Below are 26,019 nucleotides of genomic sequence, written 5' to 3'. Positions count from 1 at the left end.
AAAAAAAAATCTGTTATAAGCATTACCCCTTGGTGTATTATAAATGGTAAGTATTGGTACCAATGATTTTTTGTTTGTTTATTTATTGTTTTCTGCTCCAAAAGCAATCTGTGTTAGAAATAACTTGAGAAGAACATGAAAAGCAGACAATGCTGAATTGACTTTTGAAAGAAAATCAGAATATTTAATTTATTGTATACAGAATGCTTAATTGTAAAATTTCACACGTGAGTCTCCGCCTTCATGGACCCTCTTGCCCTTGCCACTTGAATCCCAGGTTCAAGGATCTGAGAAGCTGTCGCATTCAGGGACCCTTCTCAGAAAACAATGCTGTGACTGAGTCTGAGATGATGTTCCAGAATTCTTTGCTACAAAAACAGTGATATGCTGTGGTCTTGACTTAGAAAATACTGAGATCAGGAGTTAATCAAATTCCTGCTTTATGATGGTCACTAAAGGCTTTTTTAGAGTCACACAATTTATTTTTATTTTTTTCAAGATTTATTTGCTGTTTTAGAGAGTGTGAGCATGCATATGCAGGAAGGGGAGGGGCAGAGGGTGAGAGAGAGAGAGAGAGAAAATCTCAAGCCAACTCCATGCTCCCATCCCAGGCTCAATCTCACAACCCTGAGATCATGACCTGAGCTGAAACCAAGAGTTGGTCAGTTACCTGACTGAGCCACCCAGGCGCCCCAAGACACTTTTTTTTTTTTTTTTTTTAAAGATTATTTATTTATTTATTTGACAGAGAGAGATCACAAGCAGGCAGAGAGGCAGGCAGAGAGAGAGAGGAGGAAGCAGGCTCCCTGCTGAGCAGAGAGCCCGATGCGGGACTCGATCCCAGGACCCTGAGATCATGACCTGAGCCGAAGGCAGCGGCTTAACCCACTGAGCCACCCAGGCGCCCAAGACACTGTTTTTTTTGTTTGTTTGTTTGTTTGTTTGCTTTTTTTTTTTTTAACAGTGTGTTTTAAAGTGAATGGGCTGTGCAGAGGGAGAAAAGTTGCTGATTTCATATTTCTCCATAGAATCAGTTTTATATGTTTTCCTTTCACTTAACGATTTCACGGTTTCATTTTATTTCCCTTTTCATGAAGAAAATTGCATAAGCAAATCAAGTGAAAAGAAATGGACTTTACTTGTGTCTTAAGTGATAAAATCATAATTACTATCAAACATTATTTCAAAACTGTGTTTCTGGCACCAGCAAAATAATTCCGAATTTGCTTTTGGCTAAAGAACTTTGGCTAAAGTTGTTTAAAGGCTGCCCTTCTTAATCTCTTTATAGCCTGTAATTTTTATCAATTCTTTTTTTAAAAAGAGATATTTATTTATTTGAGAGAGAGAGAGAGAGAGCGAGCAAGAGAGCAGGAGGACAAGTGGCGGGGGAAGGGGGGGGACAGAAGCAGAGCAGGGAGCCCAATGTAGGGCTTGATCCCAGGACCCTGGGACTATGGCAGAGCTGAAGACAGACGCTTAAGTGACTGAGCCATCCAGGCGCCCCTAATTTTATCACTTCTTTTATCACTTACGTTATTAATTGTATTGCAGTAATCAATGAGTTATTAACCAAAATGTAGTAAAGTCATGGACATTTCCTGCATGGGGCTTTCCTACATATGGGACCATCTCGTATGATTCGAGGTTAGAATCTCACCAATTCCCGTGCATTGATTTTCCTTCGATAAATACGTCCTCCACGTAATACGGAAATGGCCTATTAAATTCTCTTGGAACTGTGATGACAGACTTCCTTCGGATTGACAGGATCATGCAGACATTCGTTACGCAGCAGTGGAAACAGAGCAAAGACAAATCGAACTGCCTGCACAATAAGAAGCTGTCAGAGAAGAAGGTGAAATCTCCCCTGCATTTATTTTCTACCTTGCGCAGGTGGGTAGCAGATGACTTCTCGGTTGTCTTTCTCGATTCTGAGCACGGGCTACTCCACGGTTAGGTCCTTCCGAGCATTCTTTTCGATGGTCTCGGCATCCATGCAGGTTCTGTGTGACTTCAGAGGACGGACTAGGTCCTGTCGATTCCCTCAAAAACGTGGCTACTCGTTTCCGCATTCGGAGGGTTTGTTTCCGTCCCACGCGGTTTCGATGGCGGCTCGGCGGCCGTGCTCGCAGTGCGCATGCTCGCACTTTCTCTTTGCGCGGGACGGGCTGTAGCTCAACGAGGCGGGGCTTGTCGCCGCGTGCGGTTGACGGAGCCTCCGCGGTGTGTCGCGTTCCTGGTCTGCCCCGTAGTAACTGCTATTCCGTTTTCAAGGTCGCCAAGTTACCCTCCCCCCGGTTGTGGTAAAAGCAAATCCAAGCTGAAATCGGAGCAAGATGGGATCTCCAAAACGCACAAGCTGCTGCGGAGGACTTGTTCCAGCGCCGTCAAGACCGACGACGTGTGCGCCACCAAGTCTCACAGGACCTTTGGTCGCTCCCTGTCCAGCGACCCGAGGGCGGAGCAGACCGTGCCGGCAATTAAGTCGCACAAACTCTTGAACCGGCCGTGCCCCGCCGCCGTCAAGCAAGAGGACTGCCTCACCCTCAAGTCGCATAAACTGTTGACTCGGTCTTGTTCCGGAGACCCGCGGTGTGAGCACAACGCCGGCTTGAAGCCCCACAAACTGTTAAGCCGATCTTACTCCAGTAATCTCAGAATGGAAGAGCTGTACGGACTGAAAAGCCACAAGCTGCTCAGCAAGTCCTACTCCGGCGCTCCCAAGTCCTCCAAGACGGAGCTTTTCAAGGAACCTAACGCAGAGGGCAGGAGGCTCTCTCTCACCTCAGGGCTTATCGGTATCTTAACCCCGTCTTCATCGTCATCTTCCCAGCCTGCTGTGCGTAAATACTTTCCTCTTGAGTTCCTCAGTGTTAGCGAAGGGGCAGGACCGCTGTGGGGGTGGGGTGGGGGTGGGGGTGGGGTGGGGGCTTCGTTAGGGCAGGTCTGGTAGAGGGAAGAAGCGAGATGGTCGTTTTTGTTTTCGTGTTTGGGAATTTACCGTTTGTTTCTTTGGGGGTGTTCACTTGGCACGCCAGACGCGGACAACCGGTACTGGCACGTGCATTTTGACTCTGAAAAAAAAATAAATAAATAAATAAATAACTCTAGCTGTTATCCAAATTCCTGTCGTGGCCCTGAATGCTGCTAAAACTGGAAGTCGGTCGGATCCACAAAGCTGATCCCTTTTAAGCAAGCATGGCACTTTAACGTTTTATCAAGTAGGTTTCTCTGGCCTCTAGTGCTCGTACGTCGGTAGTGGAGGACAGAGTTTGTCGAATAATTAAATTCAGAGTAATGCCCTTCCTTTTCTGGATGAGGACATTTGCCTATGAACATCGTAACTTGTGGAGAGAAGCAACCTCTACTTCTGTATCCCAGAGCTTTGCTTAAAGCTGCTTTCAGTGTCTACTTGATAAAACTGAAGTCACCTTATCCTGAAGCTTTTTGGTGGAGATGGGGCCGGAAGGTAACGGTACTCAAGCTTAAGCCCTCTGGGTGGTATTTTTACTGGGAGTCCGTCGTAGACAGCATTTACCTTTGGAGTGATCAGCATTATAAGCCGATTTCAGATAAAAGAAACAGACCTCTCTTATGTATAGTAATTATGCAAAACAATCGATAAAAATGTTGTTTTCTTCCAGTAAATGCGTGTGTGTGCTGGGGAAAGAGTGTACTTGACTCTTAACCATACATAGGGATACACCTAACAGTAGATGGCATTGAAAAAAAATAAGATACATCTTCAGAAATTTGTGCTACTCTTGTATAGCTTTATTTCTAAAATTACATTGTAAAAGATACCATGAAATTATACTTGTGTTAAGAAAATGTATGTAAGTATATTGATAGTTTCAGGTGGACCCCTAAAAACCCATTTCCTATCAAAAGGAAGTGTTAAGGACACTTAGAAAATAATGTTAAAATGTTAACATAGAAGGTTTCCCATGAGAATTTCACGTAAAAAAGACAACTTCACGTATTCTGTAAAAGGAAGTGTCTTACTATCTTCCTGTCTAATTAAGCCTAATACAGTACAATAGTTTAGTGGTGTACCCCCTCAGTAGCTGTCTCATATGTCCTTGGAGGAATAATTCTCATTGTAAAATAAGATGGAAATAATCTAAATGAGGAGATGAGAGCATTTGACAGTAAGTAGTAGTGGAAACGAGCTTTTGTGATCATTTAAAATTGCCAGTCATTTTTACTAGAAGATCAAAAATTAAGAATGCTGTTGGGTTAGCTTAGATAAGGCTTGTGGTAATAATGGTAGAAAGTATATTATAATAAAGAAACTCTAAAATCTTGATGTCATGTTCAGTGATTTGATTCATATTACAGGTGACCCTAGATCACACACTTGTATTCACTGTTTCAAAAAGTCAAAGGCTGTAATTCATCTATTCTCTGAGTTAAAAAATTATTTTCTTCTTTTACTTTGCTTTTTTATAGCCAAATGGTGCCAAATGCATTCCAATACGAGACCGCGGCTTCCTAGTGCAGGTAAGATCCAAACAAGCCATCCATTGCAGAAATATTTGAGCTTTTAATGGGTTTTCAAATTATCTATGAACTTGACTTCATTATTTCTCTTTATTATTTTTTTTCAGACAATTGAGTTTGCTGAACAGCGGATCCCTGTATTGAATGAATACTGTGTGGTTTGTGATGAGCCACATGTGTTTCAAAATGGCCCTATGCTTAGGGTAAGTTCTCATTGGTAGAATTTCAGTGTTGACATAGGATATAAAAGGGTTAAGATATTAAAATAAGTATATAACTTGATTTACAGTGCATACTGTCTAATGAGCAAATTATTTAATACACACAGTGGTGTAATTTTGGCAAATGAATTACTATCTGTGGAATACAAGGTGTTTCATATTAGGAAAATATTTCCTAGCGTATTTCTTATATGTGCCTATCTATCATCTCTCTTTCCTTTCATCTATTTATATCTGTCTACCTCTGTATTAATAGCAATAGATGTAGGTGTAGGTGGATAGAAAGATAAATGTAGCTATAGATATATATATGTAAACTTATCAACAGTGTTTCTTCAAAACCACACAATTTAAGATGCTTACCAGGAGAGAAAAGAGTAGAAGTCAGAAGAGTTACACAATAGCACACAGAGAATCTGAATTTTAATGATTTCCAAAAAATGCCAGCTCAGTGATAATTTTGAGGCATTACTGAGGGAGTATAGAAATAAGAATCAATGTGTATATGTTCCCACAAAAAATAAATCTTTCCATTTATTTAGATATGTAGTTTGGGAGGAATGATCTGATTTCAAGTTTTTCTATAATTTTTAAATTGAGATAAAATTCATATAACATGTGTGGGGTGCCTGGGTGGCTCAGTGGGTTAAACCTCTGCCTTCAGCTCAAGTCATGATCCCAGAGTCCTGGGATCGAGCCTGGCATCGGGCTTTCTGCTCAGCAGGGAGCCTGCCTCCACCTCTCTCTCTGCCTGCCTCTCTGCCTACCTGTGATCTCTGTCTGTCAAATAAATAAATAAAATCTTTTAAAAAAAAATCATATAACGTGATTCACTCTTTTAACGTACACAATTCAATAGTTTTTAGTTTATTCACAGTGTTGTGGAACCATTACCACTGTCTTAATTCCAGAACATTTGCATTACCCAGAAATGAAATCCATAACTGTTAGTGGTCATTTCCAATCTTCTCCCCTCATCCTCTGGCAACCATTAATCTATTTTTTGTTTCTATGAATTTCCCTATTCTGGACATTTCATATAAATGGAATCATACATTATGTGGCCTTTTGCTTTTTGGCTTCTCAATATAATGTTTTCAGGGTTCATCCAGGTAGCATGTATCAGTCTGTATTTCTTTCTTTTTTTTGTGGGGGGTGTGTAATAATACTACATTACATGGATATATGACACGCATTTTCCATTCATCATTTAATAGAATTGCTGGTACATATGCTAACTTTAAGTGTTTGAGAAACAATCGAACTCTTTTTTTGACAGTGGCTGTACCACTTTATTTTCCCACAAGCAGTGTATGATGGTTCCAGTTTCTCCATATCTTCTTCAACACTTGTAATACTTCTTTTTATATAGCATCTGAGTGTGTGTGAAGTGGTATTTCATTGTGGCTCAGATTTGCACTTCTCAAATGATTAGTGATTTTGAGCATTTTATCGTATGCTTATTGGCCACTTATGCATCTACTTTGGATAAGTCTTTATATTCGTTGCCTGTTTTTAACTGGATTATATCTCTTTGTTGAGTTATTAGAGTTCTGTGTGTGTGTGTGTGTGTGTGTGTTCTGAATACTAAATTTTATTAGATGTGTGATTTGCAGATAGTCTCTCCTATTTTGTGGGTTTTCTTTTTACCTTCTTGGTAGCATCCTGTGACATACAAAAGTTTTAAATTTTAATGGAGCCCATATTTATCAGTTGAACTGTTGCCTAATCCAAGGTCACAAAGATTTACACCTATATTTTCTTTTATGTTTTATAGTTTCTGTCTTACAATTAAGTCATTGATCCTTTTTGAGTTAATTTTTGTGTATGGTGTAAGGTTGGGTTCTAAATTAATTCTTTTGTATGTAGCTATTCAGTTGGCTTAGCACTGTTAGTTAAAAAGAGCTTTCTCCATTGGATGATCGTGTCACTTTTGTTGAAAATCATTTGACTGTAGATGTATTGGTTTATTTGGACTCTTAATTTTATTCCACTGACCTGTGTGTGTATCCTTCCATCTGTGCTACACTGTCTTGATTACTGCGGCTCTGCAGTAAGTTTGGGAAGCAAGAAGTGTGTGTCCTCTAACTTCATTTTCCTTTTATAAGATAGTTTTCGCTGTTTGGGCTCCCTTGCATTTCTATGTGAATTTTAAAGTCAGCTTGTTCATTTCTGCCAAAAAAAAAAAAAAAGGAAGAAAAAGGCAGGGAATTTTATAGGTTTGCATTGGATCCATAGGCCAGTTTGGGAAATATTGCTGTCTTAACAATTTTAACCCTTTCAATCCATGAACACAGGAAGTTTTTCCATTTATTTGGATCTTTAAAAGTTTCTTTCTACACTATGTTGTAGTTTTCATTATTCAGGTCTTATACATCCTTTGATAAATTTATTTTTTAGTTAGTATATTCTTGTCACTCTAATCAACATTGTACTAGAGGACATAGCCAGGGCAATTAGGTAAGAAAAAATATTAGAAGGTATTCAGATCGGAAAGGAAAAACTAAAATGATTCTCATTTGCGGATGACATGAGTGCTGTGTGCTAGACCCTGTATAGATAGATACTTTGCATATTGCTTCCTTATTTGATTTTCACAAAACTCTTGTGGTTTATGTGTTTTTTCGCTCATAGTGCAAATAGGATTAAGATCGAAAAAGATCAAGAAATTTGTTCAGCATCACCCATCCAGTATGGGTAGAAGCTGGACTTTGAGCCTATTTCTGCCTGACTTCAAAACTGCATCATAAGTGCTTATTGAAGGCTTCCTAAGTATAAGGCACCAAGCTAGATTCTTTTGTACTTTTAAAGAGAAATTTGTCCTGTTATTGAGAATATATTTGAAAAGACAAATTATAAAGCCTAGAAAGAGAAAGTTTTGTCAGAACTTGTTTGCATTTCAGGATGTATTCTTTAAGAAACACGTAATAACCATTTGTGATCATGATCTTTTGTCAAAGTCTAAGACATACTTAATTTTACTTGTTTATGGGAAACATATATAAAAAATTTATCTCACTGCTCGTACACTATTCTTTGTCAGTCAGCTTTTTTTTCTCAAAGAGATACATACAATGTTACTCTGAAACCCAGATTAACTAAGGTGTTTGTTTGTTATTTTGATGTGATACATGGAAACGTGTAGTTACAATGAGAATAAGGAGAATCCTTTGGTCATTTCAGTTTATCCTTCCATCAGAAGGTCCATTTTTATTTTGTTAGTGTTCATCTGTGGATCTTGATCTGTTGCATGATCAATGGCAATGCGATCTTCACTCCAGAAGGTCATAATAATGTTATTGATGGCACATGCTTTTTGAGTGCCTTTTATGTGATCATGTGTTCAAAGTATTTTCATGGATTATTATTTGATTTAGTCCTCTCATGATAACCCTGTGAGATGGGTATTATTATTACCCCTGTTTTACAGATGAGGAGAACAGTAATTTATTTACTATCAACGTGGCTAGTAAGTGATAGAAATGAGACTCAAACCCTGGCAGAATGCACCAAGGCCACAGTTCTTTATCAGGATGCTACTCTTGACTCATGTACTTGAACTGACATGTAATTCTAACGTGTAAATAGATTTCACATCCTGGATATTTTCTGCACGTGTTGTGGTCCTTGTGGTTCAGTTACTGGCAGCTCATTCCTATAGTAAGTGATAGAAGTATCCTGATTGCTATCAGTATTCTCTGTACTTGCTTCAATTTTTGTTTTACTTTAACTGTTTTATTCTGCACCAGAATTTCTTTCTAGAAGTGGAAGTGCTTTTGTAAATAATGATGTTTTCTAAGTAAGTATAGCTAGTTTTCTGCTGGTTTTATGTTGTTGCCATTCAGACTGATATCTAAGAAATCAGAAAACCTACTTGAGTTTCTTAAATAGAAAAATAAGTGACAGCTAAAATTAAATGAGGAAATGGAAGTCAAAGGAAGAGAAGTAAACAAAGAACTGCCTCTTGATTGTCTTAATTGGATATTTAACCTAAATCCGGCATACTCATTTTTTTTCTGTATCTCTCTTATATTTACATTGTAATATGTTTTACTGTAATTTTAATAGAAATGTATAAAATTATTGCACATAAAATTTCTTATGAAGTATTAATCACTAAACTGACTATTGACCATTTATTCAGTGCAGATGACACATTGCAAACTGAAATAGCTCCTAGAGATGTAAAGAGGAGACATTATGTCCTAGTGAGTGATTAAATAAGTCAGATATAACTCAGGGTTCCAGAGAATTCTATATCTAATGTTCATTATGTTTGATCTCTTTCATTCAAAATTTGAAGTGTGTCTTATGTTTTTTCTCTTTTCTCTAAGCATGATTATTTATTGAATGACATAAGTTGCCCTTTACTGCTATTTCCCAGAAGTCCTAACATTTTGGTCACTACTTGTACTCCTCTGTCACTTTACTCAGAGGTCTGGGTAAGCGTGTCATACTTTCTGAAACATGGGTACCTACCATGCTTACTGATTTAGAAATACCACAATGATCCACTTATCTCTTTGTTCACAAAGGTTATAAATGTCACTCCCAGGCATGAGGCCTAACATATAAAACTTTGCAAATGCATAAAACTCAAATTAACATCACAAGGATTGTTTTATTGTGTCCTGGATTTCCCATGTGGCAGTGCAATTCGGATTATGATCAGAAAACCAAACCCAAACCCAATCGGTGGTTCTCTACATTTTGGAATCAACTAGAGTATTAAGGCAGCCAACTGTTGGTGCTTTAAAATTTTGATTTTTGTCTTCATCCAGTGTTTTTGGATAACACAAAAATAAGGATTTATTGCCAGACTCACCACTGTTTTCTAAGCCTCTTCCTTCCTAGTGCCCTTGTCTTTATGTTATACTCACACTGAATACCATGATCAATGCAATTATTTGTCTTCTTTTTTGAATCCTGCGGAAGGGCTGCTGAACTGGGTTGGAGAAAACCATGCATATGGTTGTAGGGATTAGGATCTCTATAGTTAGAAATTTATCATTGGTACTTGGCAGTCATTCTGTATGTCCCTGGCTAGTAGACTTTCCCATTTCCCAGATCAACATATGACATGAAAATTATGGACCTCATTTTCTTCTCTTGTCATGTGAAAATATTCCAGATTGCTTGCTGTGAATAGATTGATCAGGCTTGAGATTCTGGTATCATTCTTCGAGTGTAATGTCCAATCCCACTGAGGCGAAATCAGCTGAGACACCTGAGCTGTGGACCTTAGACAGATGTTTGTACTAAGTTCTTATTTTCGGAATGAAATTAGCAGCGTCCAGTTACAATTTGGTCATAAGCTTAAGGCGTTCCCATGATAGTTGTTGAGAAACTGAGCATATAGGTAAACCTTGATATGTCCCATTTTACTTCTTAAGAGTAAAACAGGTAGGTCTTCCTGTATTTAGGTCTGACTTGAATGTTTGAAGAATGGATGGAAAAGCACACCCTGTTCCCTCCTCAACTCTTCCTCCCATCCCCCACCTCATGCCACAGAAGTAAGATTTCCATTTTTGAAATATAGGCTAAATGATAATTATACCAAACACTTTAGTTCAGAAATACTTTTTTTTTTTTTCAAACCAAGTAGAAAGAAATTGGTTTTAAGGCTCAAACAACAACTTAAGTTGTATGAGATAATAGGAAACACTGTGTTGAAGCTTAAATGGGCATGAGCCTATATTAACTACAAATCTGCCTTGATCTCCACGGGATTCCTGTCTTTCTTTTAGCATGGTGAACTTGCCCCCGCCACCACCTACCCCGCTTCCCGCCCCCCCCCCCCGCCCTGCCCTGAATGTCTCTCTTCCAAACCTTGAAAAGAACCTGAAGCATTGACTATAAAATCAGAAATACAAAGAGCTCAATAAAGGCTTCTAGGTTTTGAGTTTCTAGTAGCTATTCTTAATTATTCTTACATCTTCAACCCTAGTTTTTTAACTAGGAATTTTATTTACACTGCTCATTTCTTTTTTAACAAGAACAATTTTAACACTAAATTAAGGGTTTCAATAAGCTATGGATATGAAAATAAAAATAAAATTTCATAATAAGCTTCAGTGAAAATTTTATTGAACACTTACTTTTGTGTATGCATTGGTTTAAAACGAGAAGCAGCTGTGGTTATCAAGTTACCTAGTATTGTTAATATTTAAACAGCTCTGTTTACCTCAGGGAGATTTTCTAAGCCTCTTGTCTTTCTTACTTCTTGGTCTTATCAACCTCGTGCACTAGATGTGACTTTTTTATTTCTATTTTACAGATAGGAAAACTGAACCTGTGCACATGTGCTCCCATTGGAACAGTCACCACTTTTTGTCTGTTCTGTATATTGGGCTAACATGAAAAATTTTGTTTGAGTGGAAAAAGCATGGGAGAAAAGGTTTGAAAACCTCTCACCTATACCATGCTATATACAAATACATAGATACTCTTGAGTTTTATCATTTCTATTTTTAGTAGGAAGCAATTTGAATTTTTTGAAGACACAAACTTTCTAAAACACAGTTAGGTTATAAAATATTCTTTAGGCTTAACCATTTTTGAAATACATTTTCATTGCTCACATTTTAAATTGTTTTGATTAAATAAAATTTAAAATGTTTTTGTCTTAGCTTTAAAATTTCTAAAATAAATCTTAGGGACATATAAAGTCATCTATGTGTTTAAATGGTGCATAATGAATGTTACATTGCAAAAAAAATTATGTATTGGAATGGCAAGAGGGACTTGTCATGTTTTTACAGTTCAAATTATAGGAACTAATTGCTTGAGGACAATAAAATAACATTAAGAATTGTTAATATTTTAGGAATTGAAACATTGATTGTAAACTCAAAAGTGAATTCATAAATGATGTACACATTTGGTTATATTGGGCATATACACTTTATATTCAATTATGTGCCGTAAAATACATCGTTACACTTACCCAGTAATATTTTTACTCAGTAAAATTTTTTAAATTTTTAATTTTTAAAAATTTTTTACCCAGTAAAAATTTTTAATATTTCCCCCAAAATGGGTGTGTATGTTTTATTTATTTATTTATTTATTTATTTAGTAAGTAATCTCCACCCTCAATATGGGGCTTGAACTCACAACCTCAATATCAAGAGTTGCATGCTCCACCAACTGAGCCAGCCAGGTACCTCACCTATGTTCCATTTTTAATTGATGCTAGAGCTTTCTGTATAAATGATACAGTCAGAGCAGAATATGTTGGGGGTGGGGGATTAGCTGAGAGTCAGCTAACCCACAATGTAATTACTTTTGTTTCATTAGGGAAGAATGATTTGGTTCCTTTCTTTTTTTTTTTTTAAGAATTTATTTATTTATTTGACAGAAATCACAAGTAGACAGAGAGACAGGCAGAGGGGGGGGGGAAGCAGGCTCTCTGCTCAGCAGAGAGCCCAATGTGGGGCTCAATCCCAGGACCCCTGGGATCATGACCTGAGCTGAAGGCAGAGACTTTAACCCACTGAGCCACCCAGTTCCTCCCTTGGTTCCTCTTTCTTGAATAAGATGTCTTTTCTGTGAGCAATGAGACATCTAATCTTGATTATTTAATATGATTTGAGAACTCTGTTTTAGTGTGCTATTTTATGTTGACATTTTGAACTTCTCAAATAAAATGTGGATAAACATGGGAGCAGGGAGGGTCAAAAGTTTACGAAAACTAGTTAGTAAATGTTTATCTGAAAATTTAACTGGTTTATAGCTCTGATACTGCCTTGAACTTTCTAGTACAAATGAGCAATAGAGGGACACCTGTGTGGCTCAGTGGGTTAAGCGTCTGCCTTTGGCTCAGGCCCTGATCTCCGGGGATTGAGCCCCACATTGACTGGAGCATTGGGCTCCTTTCTCAGTGGGGAGTCTGCTTCTTCCTCTCCCTCTGCTCCTCCCCACACTTCTTACATTCTCTCTATTTCTCGCTCTCTCAAATAAATAAATATATTTTTAAATGAGCAATAGATTGTTATTTTAAAAATTCACTAGTATTTACTTACTTTGGTGTTAATATAGCATAAATTAATCACCATATTACCCCTATATTTGCTGTTTTAAAAAAGGGAAGATAAAATTGTAAGAATGTAATGTGTAGTTCTAATTTTTTTTTTAAAGATTTTATTTTATTTATTTGAGAGAGACAGTGAGAGAGCGCATGAGCGAGGAGGTCAGAGAGCGAAGCAGACTCCCCATGGAGCTGGGAGCCTGATGTGGGACTCGATCCCGGGACTCCAGGATCACGCCCTGAGCCGGAGGCAGTCGTTCAACCAACTGCGCCACCCAGGCGTCCCATGTAGTTCTAATTTTTTAGTGCAGTAGCAAAAACTGCCCTTTCTTACCCTCAAAGTTTTATAGGGTATCTGACTTCCTTCTTCAAACAGTTGCAGGAACCATATATTCTTAAAAGTCAGCCTTATACATTTCAACCAAAAAGATGCAAGAAAGAAGAGAAGTGTTCATAAAGTAATCAAGCCATAGCTTTATCATTAGGAATGCAGGTTTATAATTTAAAGTAAAGGGTCAGGGGCACCAGTAGGGCTCAGATGGTTAAGCGTCTCCCTTCGGCTCGGGTCATGGTCTCTAGGTCCTGGGACCCTCTTCTGGCTCCTGGCCCAGCAGGGAGTCGTCCTTCCTCTCTCCCTCTGCCTCACTCCTTGCTCATGCTCTCTTTCTGTATCTCAGATGAATAAATAAGATCCTTTAAAAAAAAAAAAAAAGCAATGGGTCAGTTGGCATGTTCATATGATCAGAGACTTGAGTATAATAAGGTCTGGGAGGGAGATGAAATGGAAATACAGAAGAAAGCTTTGAAATGTTGCTCATTTGCTATCCAAGATTAAAAAAAAAATAGGTCAGGGCGAAATTGGTACAGATTATTTGAAACAAAATCAGGGTGGCACATGAATACCTAGGATCGATGACAAAGTGTGTGATAGAGATCTGTAAGAATAACTACACTATTTTTCTTCAGTCTTAGACATTTTTCCTACATTAAAATCTTAGTATTTTATCCATCCAGTCTAGTGGAGTGTGAGATATTTTATTTCACTTTCACTTCCGTTGTTTAAAGTAACAACTCGGTCTGAAAAAGATAGTTTCTATTCTTTTAAAACATTTCCTGGGATCTGTGAATACCATGTTCATAGGTACCTACATATATATATATTTGGATGATCTCAAAGTAAGTGTAATTAATCACCAAAGTTCAGTTGAAAAAAATGAAACCAGCTATTACTTGTATACACTAAATGAGCTTTTTTCCTATTATTCCTTTGGGATTGAAGGATTTTATTTAAAAAAAATGTATGGTTATTAGACAAGAGTAGTATTAAAAAAAACCTTCTGTTTCTGTGTCCCCGTTTACTTCCTCAGTGAACATTGTTGGGTGGCTGGTACATGAATAAATTCCTAGGGTCCTTCATGATTTCTATGGTTTTATCTTCTCCCCGGATTCTTTTTGTATACAGGTCCACTATATACCAGTATAATGTTTGGCACTATGGTAAATGGACAATAAATGATTGCTATTATTATGTCAGACCATATTGTGCTCCCAGAAAGTAAACAAAAGAAACAGCCAATGTCCTTGGGGAAAACTTCATTAGTTTGAAACATGTAGGTTGAAACATACATGCACATGGATGAACCCACACAAAAAATAGAAGATTAAAAACAGGTTAAACACTTAAGGAAAAATAAGTCGCAGAAATTGAACAGTCTGCTCTAAGTAGAGCCGTCTATATATAGCACTGTCTGTATAGCTTGAGTCTGGATGAAGAGTTTTCTCCAGTTAATTTCCTCTCATAGGTAGTTTCACCTGATGTTTCTGAAATGTAATCAAACTGCCCTTTTAAAGTGGATAAAAGAAAGGTATCAATTGATTTTTTTTCCTAAAATTCTCTTTGGGGAACATCAACCAGAAGTGTTTGTGATTGGTCATGCTTATGTCTACAAAGCCACCATATGGGCCCATTCCAAACATAAAAGATGGACCTAAAAGGACTGTACTTCCCACTGGTTAAGCGCTCGACCAAGTCGTTCTCAGAAATGAGTGAGCAGAGGAGCAGTGGCACTAACAAAAGCCTTTTGTCTGCTAGGCAGTGGCACCATGGATTGTATCGTGTTAGGCTTCATCAGCTTCCTAATGCAATGTAACTCTGGAGATAAGATAAATCAAACAGACGACACTATATTAGATTTGAAAGATGAGAAGTCTTCCAAAGCAATTGCAGAGTGTATATTTCAGTGCTGTTGACTTCAGGAGGTTATTGAGTCAAAAGTCTTTGCAACAAAACCAATATTTCAAGAGCTGGGTAGCGAGTAAGCAGAGTCATGCTTATTTCTTCCAAAGAAAATTACCTAGGAAAGAGTAGAATCTTCTTTGTATATTTGTTTTACACAACTGTTAGGTTTAACTTTTTTTTTTAGTGTACCACCAGCTTAGGTGTCTGCTTTTTCCTTTTCTTTTTTTTAATACATCTCAGGTACAAAAGTGAATGAAGTAGAAGAGATGTTTTTTCCATCAGTTGCTAAAAGATTCTATGTGCAAGTGCCTACAACTATTTGAAATGGATTTCTTATATTTGTTACTCCGTATCACTAGATGATTATTTACCAGTTGTTACCCAAATTTAGGAATTTAACTTTTGTTAATTAAGGTCCTGTGATTCCTTTCCTTTTAATATTCTGAAACTTTGCATTTTTTTAAGATACTTAATGGAATGTCATAAAATTACCTTAAGAGTTGGGAAACGGAAAAAAACATTATTGTAACTCATTGCCCTTTCTTTTGTAGCCCACTGTGTGTGAGCGAGAACTGTGTGTGTTTGCTTTTCAAACCCTGGGAGTAATGAACGAAGCTGCTGATGAAATAGCTACAGGAGCTCAGGTAGGAACACACAGTGCTAATTAGCTCTGATTTTGATCTGAAAACCTTATTGTGATCCACTAGTTACCTTCAGTCTGCTCTTCTTTCTTCTTTTGGATACATTTTTGATACTTTGATGGTAGATTAAAAAGCAGGCTGGCATTTGATTATTTTTTTTTTTTTAAACTAGAAACTGAATCTTGCTATCTGTATCTAGTGAGTGTTTTGTCATTTGTCAATTGCAGAGGGAAGAAATTAAGCCAACTTTCTTGTGTTTGAAAAATAACTATGATTCTGTCATGGCGAAGTTGAAATATTGAAACCCTTGCACATGCATTATGTAAAATTTATTTGTAAAGTTATAGTGCCATATAATGGAAGCCAATTTATTTTTAAAACGTAGGTGAAAAGATAAAGGGCAGAACATATAAGAAAAAGCATCCAATTTTACAATAGCAGTGTGTATGACATAGGAAGAAAATTATAAAAACAAATGAAGCAACTTGAGAGTAAGAAGCATTCCATGTTTCTGGAAGGAAAAAAATAAATTCTAAAGATGCCAGAATTTACTTCATGAATCATGAATTCCAACAAAATTTCAATTGATTTTTCAAAATTTATTTATGCAAACTAACTTCCTCATAAACCTATGAAAATAGATTTACAGGTAATATAGATAAGATAGATTAATAGAAAAATATCAGAGAAAATTAAAAAAAATGAGTATTAATTAAGGGAGGCTAGACCAACCATATACAGAAACATGCAGTTCTCTATTTTATAAAAAATGTAGTATTGGCAAGAATAGGATGGCAAATAATCTCCAAAAGAGATTGTTATAAATATACTTACCGTATTTTAAAGGAAGTATCACATCAAATAGTAAAATTAAAATGTTTTAGTAAGTGAAGTGGGAACAAATGACTTCTAACATAGGGGACAAAACCCCCATGTTTGTAAAAACAAATTTGTAAAAACAAATTCCTAATAGCTGAAAGAAGAGTTTTGTTTAAAAATACTGTATACAAACTAGAAGAGAGTAAAGTAAGCAAGGACAATGTGCATAGTGCCTCAGGTTTGTGCATTTATGCAGTGTCAAGAAATCGTAAAGAATACCAACAGATTTGAGTCAATCCATACTTTGTTTTTTACTTGAAAACATAGCGAACAATAAGAGCTACCTATGAGAAAATTTGTCTTGCCTCAAACATAATTGTATGAACGCACATAAAACTTGAAAAAAGAAACATGAAGACCATAACAGATTAATAGAGGAAATGGACACACAATTCACAAATATAGTTAGTAAAGAAACGTAAGAAGATATTCAGCTTTACTGAAATCAGCAAGAAGCTAAATGTGAAGAGAATTACCGATTTGTCACTTATAAAACTTGCAAGATGGGTGGGGGAAAATGATCATATAACAGACATTCGTTCAACAGGTATCAAATACCTACAATTAACAGGCATTAGTCCAGATGGAAGTACAACAGTTACTATGGAATAGCGCAGGCCTTGTGGATTTACATACGTCCTATTAACCTAATGGTTTCACCCATTAACTAAATGGAGGTACATCCACTTGAACTATTAAGGAAAACAATTGTGATATAATGAATTATAAATGAACAAGAATGCCAACGGTATGGCATTGATCATATGTAATGTGGAAAAAAAGGTCCCATGATTAAATTTCAAAAATATGGCTGGATATCACTTCTACAGCCAACATGCACATATTTGTATATTAAAGACTCAGAATCCCTGAAACTAAGAAAATAAGTAGCCAGTACTTAGAGGGTTTCTCCGATGTGTCTGACCATGGTGGGTCCTTTTTCTTTTTTTTCTTTCATTTTTTTTTTTTCCAAGTTTCTTTTTTTTTTTTTTTCTTTTTCCAATTTATTTATTTTCAGAAAAACAGTATTCATTATTTTTTCACCACACCCAGTGCTCCATGCAAGATGTGCCCTCTATAATACCCACCACCTGGTACCCCAACCTCCCATCCCCCCACCACTTCAAACCCCTCAGATTGTTTTTCAGAGTCCATAGTCTCTCATGGTTCATCTCCCCTTCTAATTTACCCAAAAGCACATACCCTCCCCAATGTCCATAACCCTACCCCCTTCTCCCAACCCCCCTCCCCCCAGCAACCCACAGTTTGTTTTGTGAGATTAAGAGTCACTTATGGTTTGTCTCCCTCCCTATCCCATCTTGTTTCATGGATTCTTCTCCTACCCACTTAAGCCCCCATGTTGCATCACCACTCCCTCATATCAGGGAGATCATATGATAGTTGTCTTTCTCCGCTTGACTTATTTCGCTAAGCATGATACGCTCTAGTTCCATCCATGTTGTCGCAAATGGCAAGATTTCGTTTCTTTTGATGGCTGCATAGTATTCCATTGTGTATATTTTTTCATTTTTTTTTTTATATGAAAGTTTTTCTCATTTGGAACTAATATTGCTCAAAAAAAAAAAAAAAGAGATACTTTAACCTATGCTGTTTGTAGATAGCTGAAATGCTCACTTTGGTGAGCATATACAGGTATATAAAGATGATTAAGCTTCACACAGCTGTGTGTGTATGCTTATGAATATACATACATGTACATACCTGAATAGGTATATGGGTATATATGTATATAAATATATATATAATATAAATATATATAATATGTATTTTATATATTATGTATATTTTATATATTTCACATATATACTTACATATAAACATATATATTTATGTATATGAAATTCTTCACGTGGTAAAGTTAACGTTTGTGCATTTTAGTGTAAATTGTCCCTCAGACGATATGAGAAGGGAAGGAATTAAAACCTGGAACTAAGCAATAATTAATTAGAAGGAAAATTAGCATCATGCCACCGTAAGCTAGGTTGATAGACTATTAGGTGCTTTTTTCCCCCCTCTTTTCTAGCTACCTCAAAAAATTATGGTTGTTAAAGAGAACTTTGTTTTGGATTTTGTAATGATAGTTACAAAACACAATTACTCGATCATATCAATTTCGGGATTCTACTCTGAAGTGGAATTTTTTTTACTACTTGAAAGCAAGTACACAATATTCTGGTTGTAATTCTAAAGATTACGTAGAAACTGATTCTCCTTCTTTAAAAAAATTTTTTTTAAGATTTTTATTTGACAGAGATCGCAAATAGGCATAGAGGCAGACAGAGAGAGAGAGAAGAGAAAGCAGACTCCCCAGTGAGCAGAGAGCCTGGTGCGGGGCTCAATCCCAGGACCCTGGGATCGTCACCTGAGCTGAAGGCAGAGGCTTTAACCCACTGAGCCATCCAGGCCCCCCCGATTCCCTTTCTAGAAAGAAAGAAACTATATCTCAGTAGTCGTAGTGCATCAGTTGACTCCTGTATTTTCAGTGGTTCTCTTGAGTTTGCAAGAACATCCCTTAGAGGGACACGGCAGGAGGCTGGACTGGAATGAGAGTGTCTAAGCAGCCAGGATTCCAGGCCCCCATATACTGTTTCAACCAAAAACAGCTCCATTTTATTTCTTTATGTTCAGCACTCTTACAAGATTTTATTTAAAAAAAAAAAAAAAAAAGAAATCAATATTGAAATGTTTGAAAGCCACTGATCTTCGATTTTAAATTCACTCCTTTTCCAGAATACATTATGTATCTGTAGGCTACTCCTTTCTTACTCATCTGGACTTGAACTTTCTCATCTGCAAGTGCTCTAAGGTCTTCCTTACCTGCAGGGAAGGGTGGAGAGTCTTGCTATATCAGATGGGTTGTATACAACGGCCTTTGAAAGCATGTGATTCTATAAACCCACAGACCTTTTCTCACTCATCAGATGGCCTAATTCCCATTGTTTGAATTCTCTATTTCTCTATCCTAAGTATCTTAGCGTCTGGATTGTCCCTTCAATTACATTATTCAGTGTAAGAAGAAAGATGTCTGTAACTTGCTGTCTGTAGCATTCACCATTATGTGCTAGGAGCCCATTAAGAATCTTTCAAATTTTGGGGCACTTGGGTGGCTAATTCAGTAAGCATCCAACTCCTGATTGTAGCTTAGGTCTTGATCTCAGGGTCCTGAGTTCAAGCCCCATGTTGGGCTCCGTTCTGGGCGTGGGTGCCTACATAAAAACAAAAACAAACTCATTTTAAATGCTGGGAGAGGGGAAATACATGATTTGGAATAAAGAATTTGTAGTCGTTTGTTACATTTCATTTTTTAAAGTAGACATTTTACTCCCTGGAAAAATTAACATGCAAATGAAATAAATAAAGCCAAACAGTGTAATACAGACCTTTCCTTGTTCAAAAATTCTAACTGCTAACTTTTGTAACAGTTAAAGCATAAAATTATAGTGGCTTAATGATAGACTTTTTTATTTCTTCCTCCCACAACTATCCAGTTAGAATGCTTGTTGGGCAGCTTTCTGTGTGATGATTGAGTTAACTGAACCCTTTCCTTTGTGTAACTCTGCTGTCTTTAAGTACATGGCATACAGTAGAGGCAGAGATAAACGTGGAGAAGGTGCACCCGTTCCACCCTTCTCCACTGTCTATCCAATTTCATTGGTTAAAACTAGTCACGTAGCTTTACGTAGACAAAAGGGGTGGAAATGTCACATGCCAAGCAGCTGCCTCCTGTCAAGAGCTCTATACCTAGGAAGCAAGGAGCAGAATGCCTTGGTGGACAGCATGAGATTCAGCTATGGTAATTACACTGTTTCTTTCAAGTTGTCTTAGAACATATATGAGCAGGAATATTCTAATTAAATTTCCTACCCCGTATATCCACTATTTCATTAAGGACTCCCAATGGTGAAATTATTGGCAGAAGAATGCATATAATTTTTGGTAGTTTGATGCTTCTGGGACAGGATGTTTAATGTTTTATTGAAAGGTATACATTGCTCAGGTTATTACTGTTCTGTCTGTTTGTATCATTACTCTTGTGATTAAAAAAAAAAACACGTAACCTAAAATTGACTATCTTAACCATTTTTTAAGCATACAGTTTAGCAGTTAAGTGTCTTCAACTTGTCATGAAACAGATTTCCATAACTTTTTTATCCTGCAGAACTAAAATTCTGTACCCATTAAACAACTCCCCTTATATAGCCCCCTTCCTCCTGCCTGGTAATCACCATTCTACTTTTTGTTTCTATGAATTTGACTACTTTAAATATACTTCATAGGTGAAATCTGATGTGTTTGTCTTTTTGTGGTTTATTTTATACTGTTTTATTTCACTTAGCATAGTGTCCTCAAGGTTCATTGATATTGAAGCCTATAACAGAATTTTCCTTTTTTAGGCTGAATAATTTTTCCTGTATATATATCCCACATTTTCTTTACCCATTCAACTGTCAGTGGACATTTTGTTTGCCTCCATCTCTTGGCTATTGTGAATAATGCTGCTGTGAACATGGGTATGCAAATAGGTCTTTAACATCCTTCTTTGAATTATTTTGGGTATATATCCAAAAGTGGGATTGTCACTTCTAGCAGGATCATATGGAAATTCTATTATTAACTTCTTGAGGGGCTTCTGTACTGTTTTCTATAGCAGCTGCTGCAATTTATAATCCCATCAGCAGTGCACAAATTCTCCAATTTCTTCATGTGTTCAGCACTTGTTATTTTCTGGTTTTGGTTTTGGTTTTGGTTTTTTGATAGTAGCCATCCTAATGGTTATGAGGCGATATCTCCTTATGGTTTTGATTTTGATTTCTCTGATTTTTAATAATGTTGAGCATCTTCTCATGTGCTGTTGGCTCTCTGGATGTCTTCTTTAATGAATTGTCTATCTGAGTTTTTTGCCCATTTTTAAATCAAATTATTTGATTTCTTCTTGAGTTGTAGGAACTCTTTATATGTTCTGGATATTAACTCCCTTTCAGATACCTGATTCACAGATATTTTCTCCCATCCCATGCCATTTCACTCTGTTGATTGTGTCCTTTGATGCACCAAAGTTTTTAAGTTTGAGGTAGTCCCATTTGTCTATTTTAGCTTTTATTGTTTGTGCTTTGGTGTCAAGCCAAGAAATCATTGCCAAGTCCAATGTCATGAAGTTTTTCCTCCTGTTTTCTTTTAGGGGTTTTATAGTTTAAGGTCTTATGTTTAGGTCTTTATTGCATTTGGAGTTAATTTTTGTGTATGCTGTAAGATAAAACTTCATTTTATTTTTCATATTGATATCCAGCTTTGCCACCCATTTGTAGAAAAAACTTTTCTTTTCCATTGGGTGGTTTTGGTACCCCTGTGAAAGGTCATTTGACCCTTTATTAAAGCAAAGGGCATGCACTTTTTTAACACTTCAGTTGCATACCGTGACTTGTGATTCTTAAAAATTTTTATAGGATAGTACCAATTCCCTCCCAACTGCCAGTATGTCAGAAAGGGCTGTTTTATTTTACTGATTATTCTTTTTCAGATGTTTTTATTTGTATATTTCTTTATTGAGAGACCAGATAAAGCCAAAAACAATTTGTGTCTAGGTTTAAATGCATCTCTCTGGAGTAGAGGGAGTGTGAGTGTGGATTCAGAAGACAAAAAGGATTTTATTATGTCTTTATTATATCTATTGCTGAAACCGTATATATACAGACACACACATATAAGTGGAATAATGTGTTGGAAACATATTGGCTCTTTCAGTTCTACCATTTTCTGAGCGAGTCTTTTGGGGTGTATGTCTGTGTACTTGGGAAGGGGTCCTTATAGATCATATACCCGATGGCTTGAGTTTTGCTGATTATTTTAGGTCACTGAAAATTTTGGATGCTGTGATTGGGTAGATGTGTTTTGTGAGTATATATACAACATAGTGAGCCCTACAGCCATTAGGTCACAGTGCCCCTCCCATGAACCACAAGAATAAAAAATTATTTTACTCTTACTCTACTCTTCTTAAATGCCTCTCTAAAAACTTTCTAGAAATATTTTTCTCTATAAAGATTAAGTCCATTCCTTTCTTTATGATGTCTTCTGTCTTCACACTGTTGATGTTTCTGTCCAGGTGCCCTCTCTCCATTTAGACAGTGTCTGTTTTCTCAGTTGACTTGCCAGAGCATATTTTGGGAACTGGAGAGGGGGCTCTACTCCTGTTAAATGGCACTGCCTCTTAGTAAATTGTGTCAAGAGGTCACAGAAGAACACAGGAATAAAACCATCTTATTTAGAGTACCAAAGTTCATGAATGGCAGAGAAGGTCTCTGAGGCAGAGAGCAGGAAGAAGTAAGGTGATGTCAAGAGTTGTACTGTTCTTGGAGTGCATCAGACTCATCTCCTAAATTTGCTTTCCATCACCTGGAATAGTTTCTCCCAGAGCTCTATCTCCCTTTCCGTCTTCACTCTGGTCTCTGTTGAAATATCTCCACCTTCCTAGGCACTCTGAAACCCCCTATTGCCTTAGTCTCTACTGCCTGCTTCATCTTCACAGTATTCAACACTACCAGAAATGTATTTGAGCATATGCTTAACTGATTATTTTGTTATGCATCTTCTCCATTAGAATGTAAATCCATTGAGAGAGAGGACCTGTCTTTCTTGTGCATGTCTGATATAGAGCCTAGAGCAGTGTGAGAGCACAGTAGGAGTTCATGACAAAGAGATCCGAGGACGTAACTGGAAGCAACACATGTTAGTTATTTCAAGTTAATGGTCAAGTTTGGTCAACTGTGGTCTGAAGCTGTAAATTACAGATCTGAAGCTGTAAATTACAGATCTGAGAAGTTGATAGCAGTTTTGAGACTTAGGTGACCACGAGAGGGAGGAGCAATGGCAAAGCACGAGCTGAATCTCGAAGGATGCTAACTGTCTCATGTGTGTGTTTCAAGGTGGTAGATCTGCTGGTATCCATGTGTAGGTCTGCGTTGGAATCTCCTAGAAAAGTTGTCATTTTTGAGCCATATCCTTCTGTGGTGGATCCTAACGATCCTCAGATGCTGGCCTTCAACCCCAGGGTGAGTACTGCTCCTCATATACCCATCCTGGCCCCTGTAACAGCAGCTGAAGTTTTAGTCCTGCTAGTTTCCCCCTTTCTGTCTAACCCCCTCCCCAATCAGGCCTACCCTTAACCCGCTGTGGACCCTATTCATTTAGTAAATACAGTTCCTTTCCCACAAACTTGATTTACTGCTTCCTCCAGTCTTTCCCATATCCTGTTACTTCCCTTGTCCTATCATCTTTTAAAATCACTTTCAGAACTTCATCTTTATGAAGCTACACCCATTTCATCCTCTCAAATTGCAATCTTTACACATCCCATCTGCGTGAAAGGAAGGAAAATAGCAGTAATAACTTCATTAAATATTTTTGAGAGTCTAGCTTAATGTAACCTCACTGTAATTTTTAAGGGTTGTAGGTAAAAGGACCGATTTTTGCTTTCTTTTGTATTTTTACTTAATCATCCCTTGCCTTCTCCCCACTCCCCTTCCTCCCCATTTACCTGAAGGTTAGTGAAAGTTTAGTCCATATTGTTGATCAACTGGCATTTCTTGAGAAAGCAATTTTATAAATATTCGTGGAGATGAGGCAGAATCCTTCTGAAATAGCAAAATTCTCAAATTACATGAAAGCTAAAATTGCCTTAGTTTCTATTACTACCCATCTTGAAATCATTCTGTGGAAACAATGGCTATATAAAATGTCCTTGGAAAAGCTTTCCTTCTGTCATAAGTGGCAAGAGTACACAGAGTTAGAGTATACTTAAAGATGAATTATCAATTAAGTGTGTGGTGTCATTTATACACTTACTAGTCATATTCTTTTGGTAACAATCTTTCAATCAAAAGAAAATAAAAGCAAAATGATATTATGAGACTTAAAGTGGATTTTTATATTTTAGAAGGATTCTGTTCTTACTTTATTCATCATGGCTTAATTTTTTTGGTGAGACAAAGAATCAAGAGCCTAATATCTTGTTTATATTTGTAGTTTTCCCCCTGTAGGCTAAACATGATTTTATGTACTTATATTAGGATTGGGATTGGGATTTTCTTCTTTCTTCCTTCTATCTCAGTTATGTATCCTACATCCTAGAATCATCTTATTAAAGCCTTTCCTTTTTTGTACACAGCACAGTCTTTCAAATCGACTCTGAAGGGAAATCCACGTACAGAAATAATGTGTTTCTCTAGTAACATGTAGACTTGCAAAGGCTTATAGTGAATACTATTTTTTTTTCCCACTCAAACAGAAGAAGAACTATGATCGAGTAATGAAAGCACTGGATAGCATAACTTCCATTAGAGAAATGACACAAGTAAGTGTATCATCTTGTGGTCTTGTACAGTTTGGTTTTGCTTGAGTAAAATCATATTTTAAAAATGTCTGAGGGTACTGGCTGTATAGTGAAATGTAGATTTTTCTATTAGATGGGAGTATAATTAAAGAACTTTAAAAATTAAAAGTGTGTCGTACTAGGAGGTTTTAATTAAATTACATCGTTGTATTGGTGGGCTACCACTGTGACTTTTGGAGGGTAATTGCATGATTATATTCCTAATGTTCTCTGAGACAGTTGGAGTATATGGAGGTATGTTGGACTATCTTAAAGCAAAGGTTAAATCTGGTACCATCTTCCTAGACTGCTCATTTTAATTAATGGTAGTACTTTTAACACATTATTTTAATGTCAAAATAAAAACAGATATTCTATCAAATGTAAATTGTGCATAAATATTTTAAATATAACATAGAATCTCAAAACAACTTTGGAGGACACAAGCCTTCCTGAGAGTATGAGTTTATATTTTTAGCCATTTGGGGAGGCTTGGTGATATTTGCTGAGCATGGATGGCAGTTTATTATGAAAGTCTAACATATCACTGGGCTATAGTCCAGCTCTTCAAAAAGCACATGCTATTGAATTTCTGAGGCTTTTCCACTGCCAAAAATTTGGAGAGAGGCTTAAAACTCATCAATGATAAGTAGAAATTAATAATCTGTAATTGACAACAACACACATTATGGATTTGGTTTGCATATGGTGGTTTCAAGGCTTGCACTACGCTACAGACCCTGGGGGCTTATCCTATTACCCTGGGTCATTTCTGTCTTTGGGAAGAGAGTATTGGACTCCTTCAGTCTTGAGGCCCGCAAAGCTTCACTGCCACTCCTCCCTTTACCCCTGCCATCGCCACTGCTGTATTTGAAATGTGCTCCCAGAGTACGTTTTTACATTTCCAAATTTGAGTTTTGAGTCTTTGGATAGTTATTTATTCAGGTAGTCAAATATTCATCCGTTTGGCCAACAAATAGTGTGTGTCAGACAATGGTAAACAAAGAGATCCTTAATTTACAAGTTAGATCATTTGCTTAAAAACCATCATCCTGGCTCGTTGTTTTTATATGCCCATACTTTTCTGTATTACCTGAATTCCTTCTCAAACAAATATT

At 36.9% G+C, this 26,019-nt stretch overlaps 1 protein-coding gene across 3 annotated transcripts in view; it reads left to right on the top strand.

Moving 5' to 3' along the window:
* Positions 1-26,019, top strand: part of PARP8 (poly(ADP-ribose) polymerase family member 8) — a 175,801-nt gene that overhangs the window by 127,636 nt on the left and 22,146 nt on the right. For all 3 annotated transcript variants that reach the window (XM_044232154.1, XM_044232162.1, XM_044232146.1), the window contains exons 12-18: positions 1,768-1,893; positions 2,275-2,839; positions 4,453-4,503; positions 4,611-4,706; positions 15,544-15,636; positions 23,457-23,582; positions 24,818-24,883. In XM_044232154.1, coding sequence (XP_044088089.1) covers positions 1,768-1,893; positions 2,275-2,839; positions 4,453-4,503; positions 4,611-4,706; positions 15,544-15,636; positions 23,457-23,582; positions 24,818-24,883 — 1,123 coding nt within the window. The remainder of the gene's footprint in view (positions 1-1,767; positions 1,894-2,274; positions 2,840-4,452; positions 4,504-4,610; positions 4,707-15,543; positions 15,637-23,456; positions 23,583-24,817; positions 24,884-26,019) is intronic.

This window comes from Neovison vison, chromosome 1 (genome assembly GCF_020171115.1).
Source record: "Neovison vison isolate M4711 chromosome 1, ASM_NN_V1, whole genome shotgun sequence".
NCBI lineage: Eukaryota > Metazoa > Chordata > Mammalia > Carnivora > Mustelidae > Neogale > Neogale vison.
This window is presented reverse-complemented; position numbering and strand designations above follow the sequence as displayed.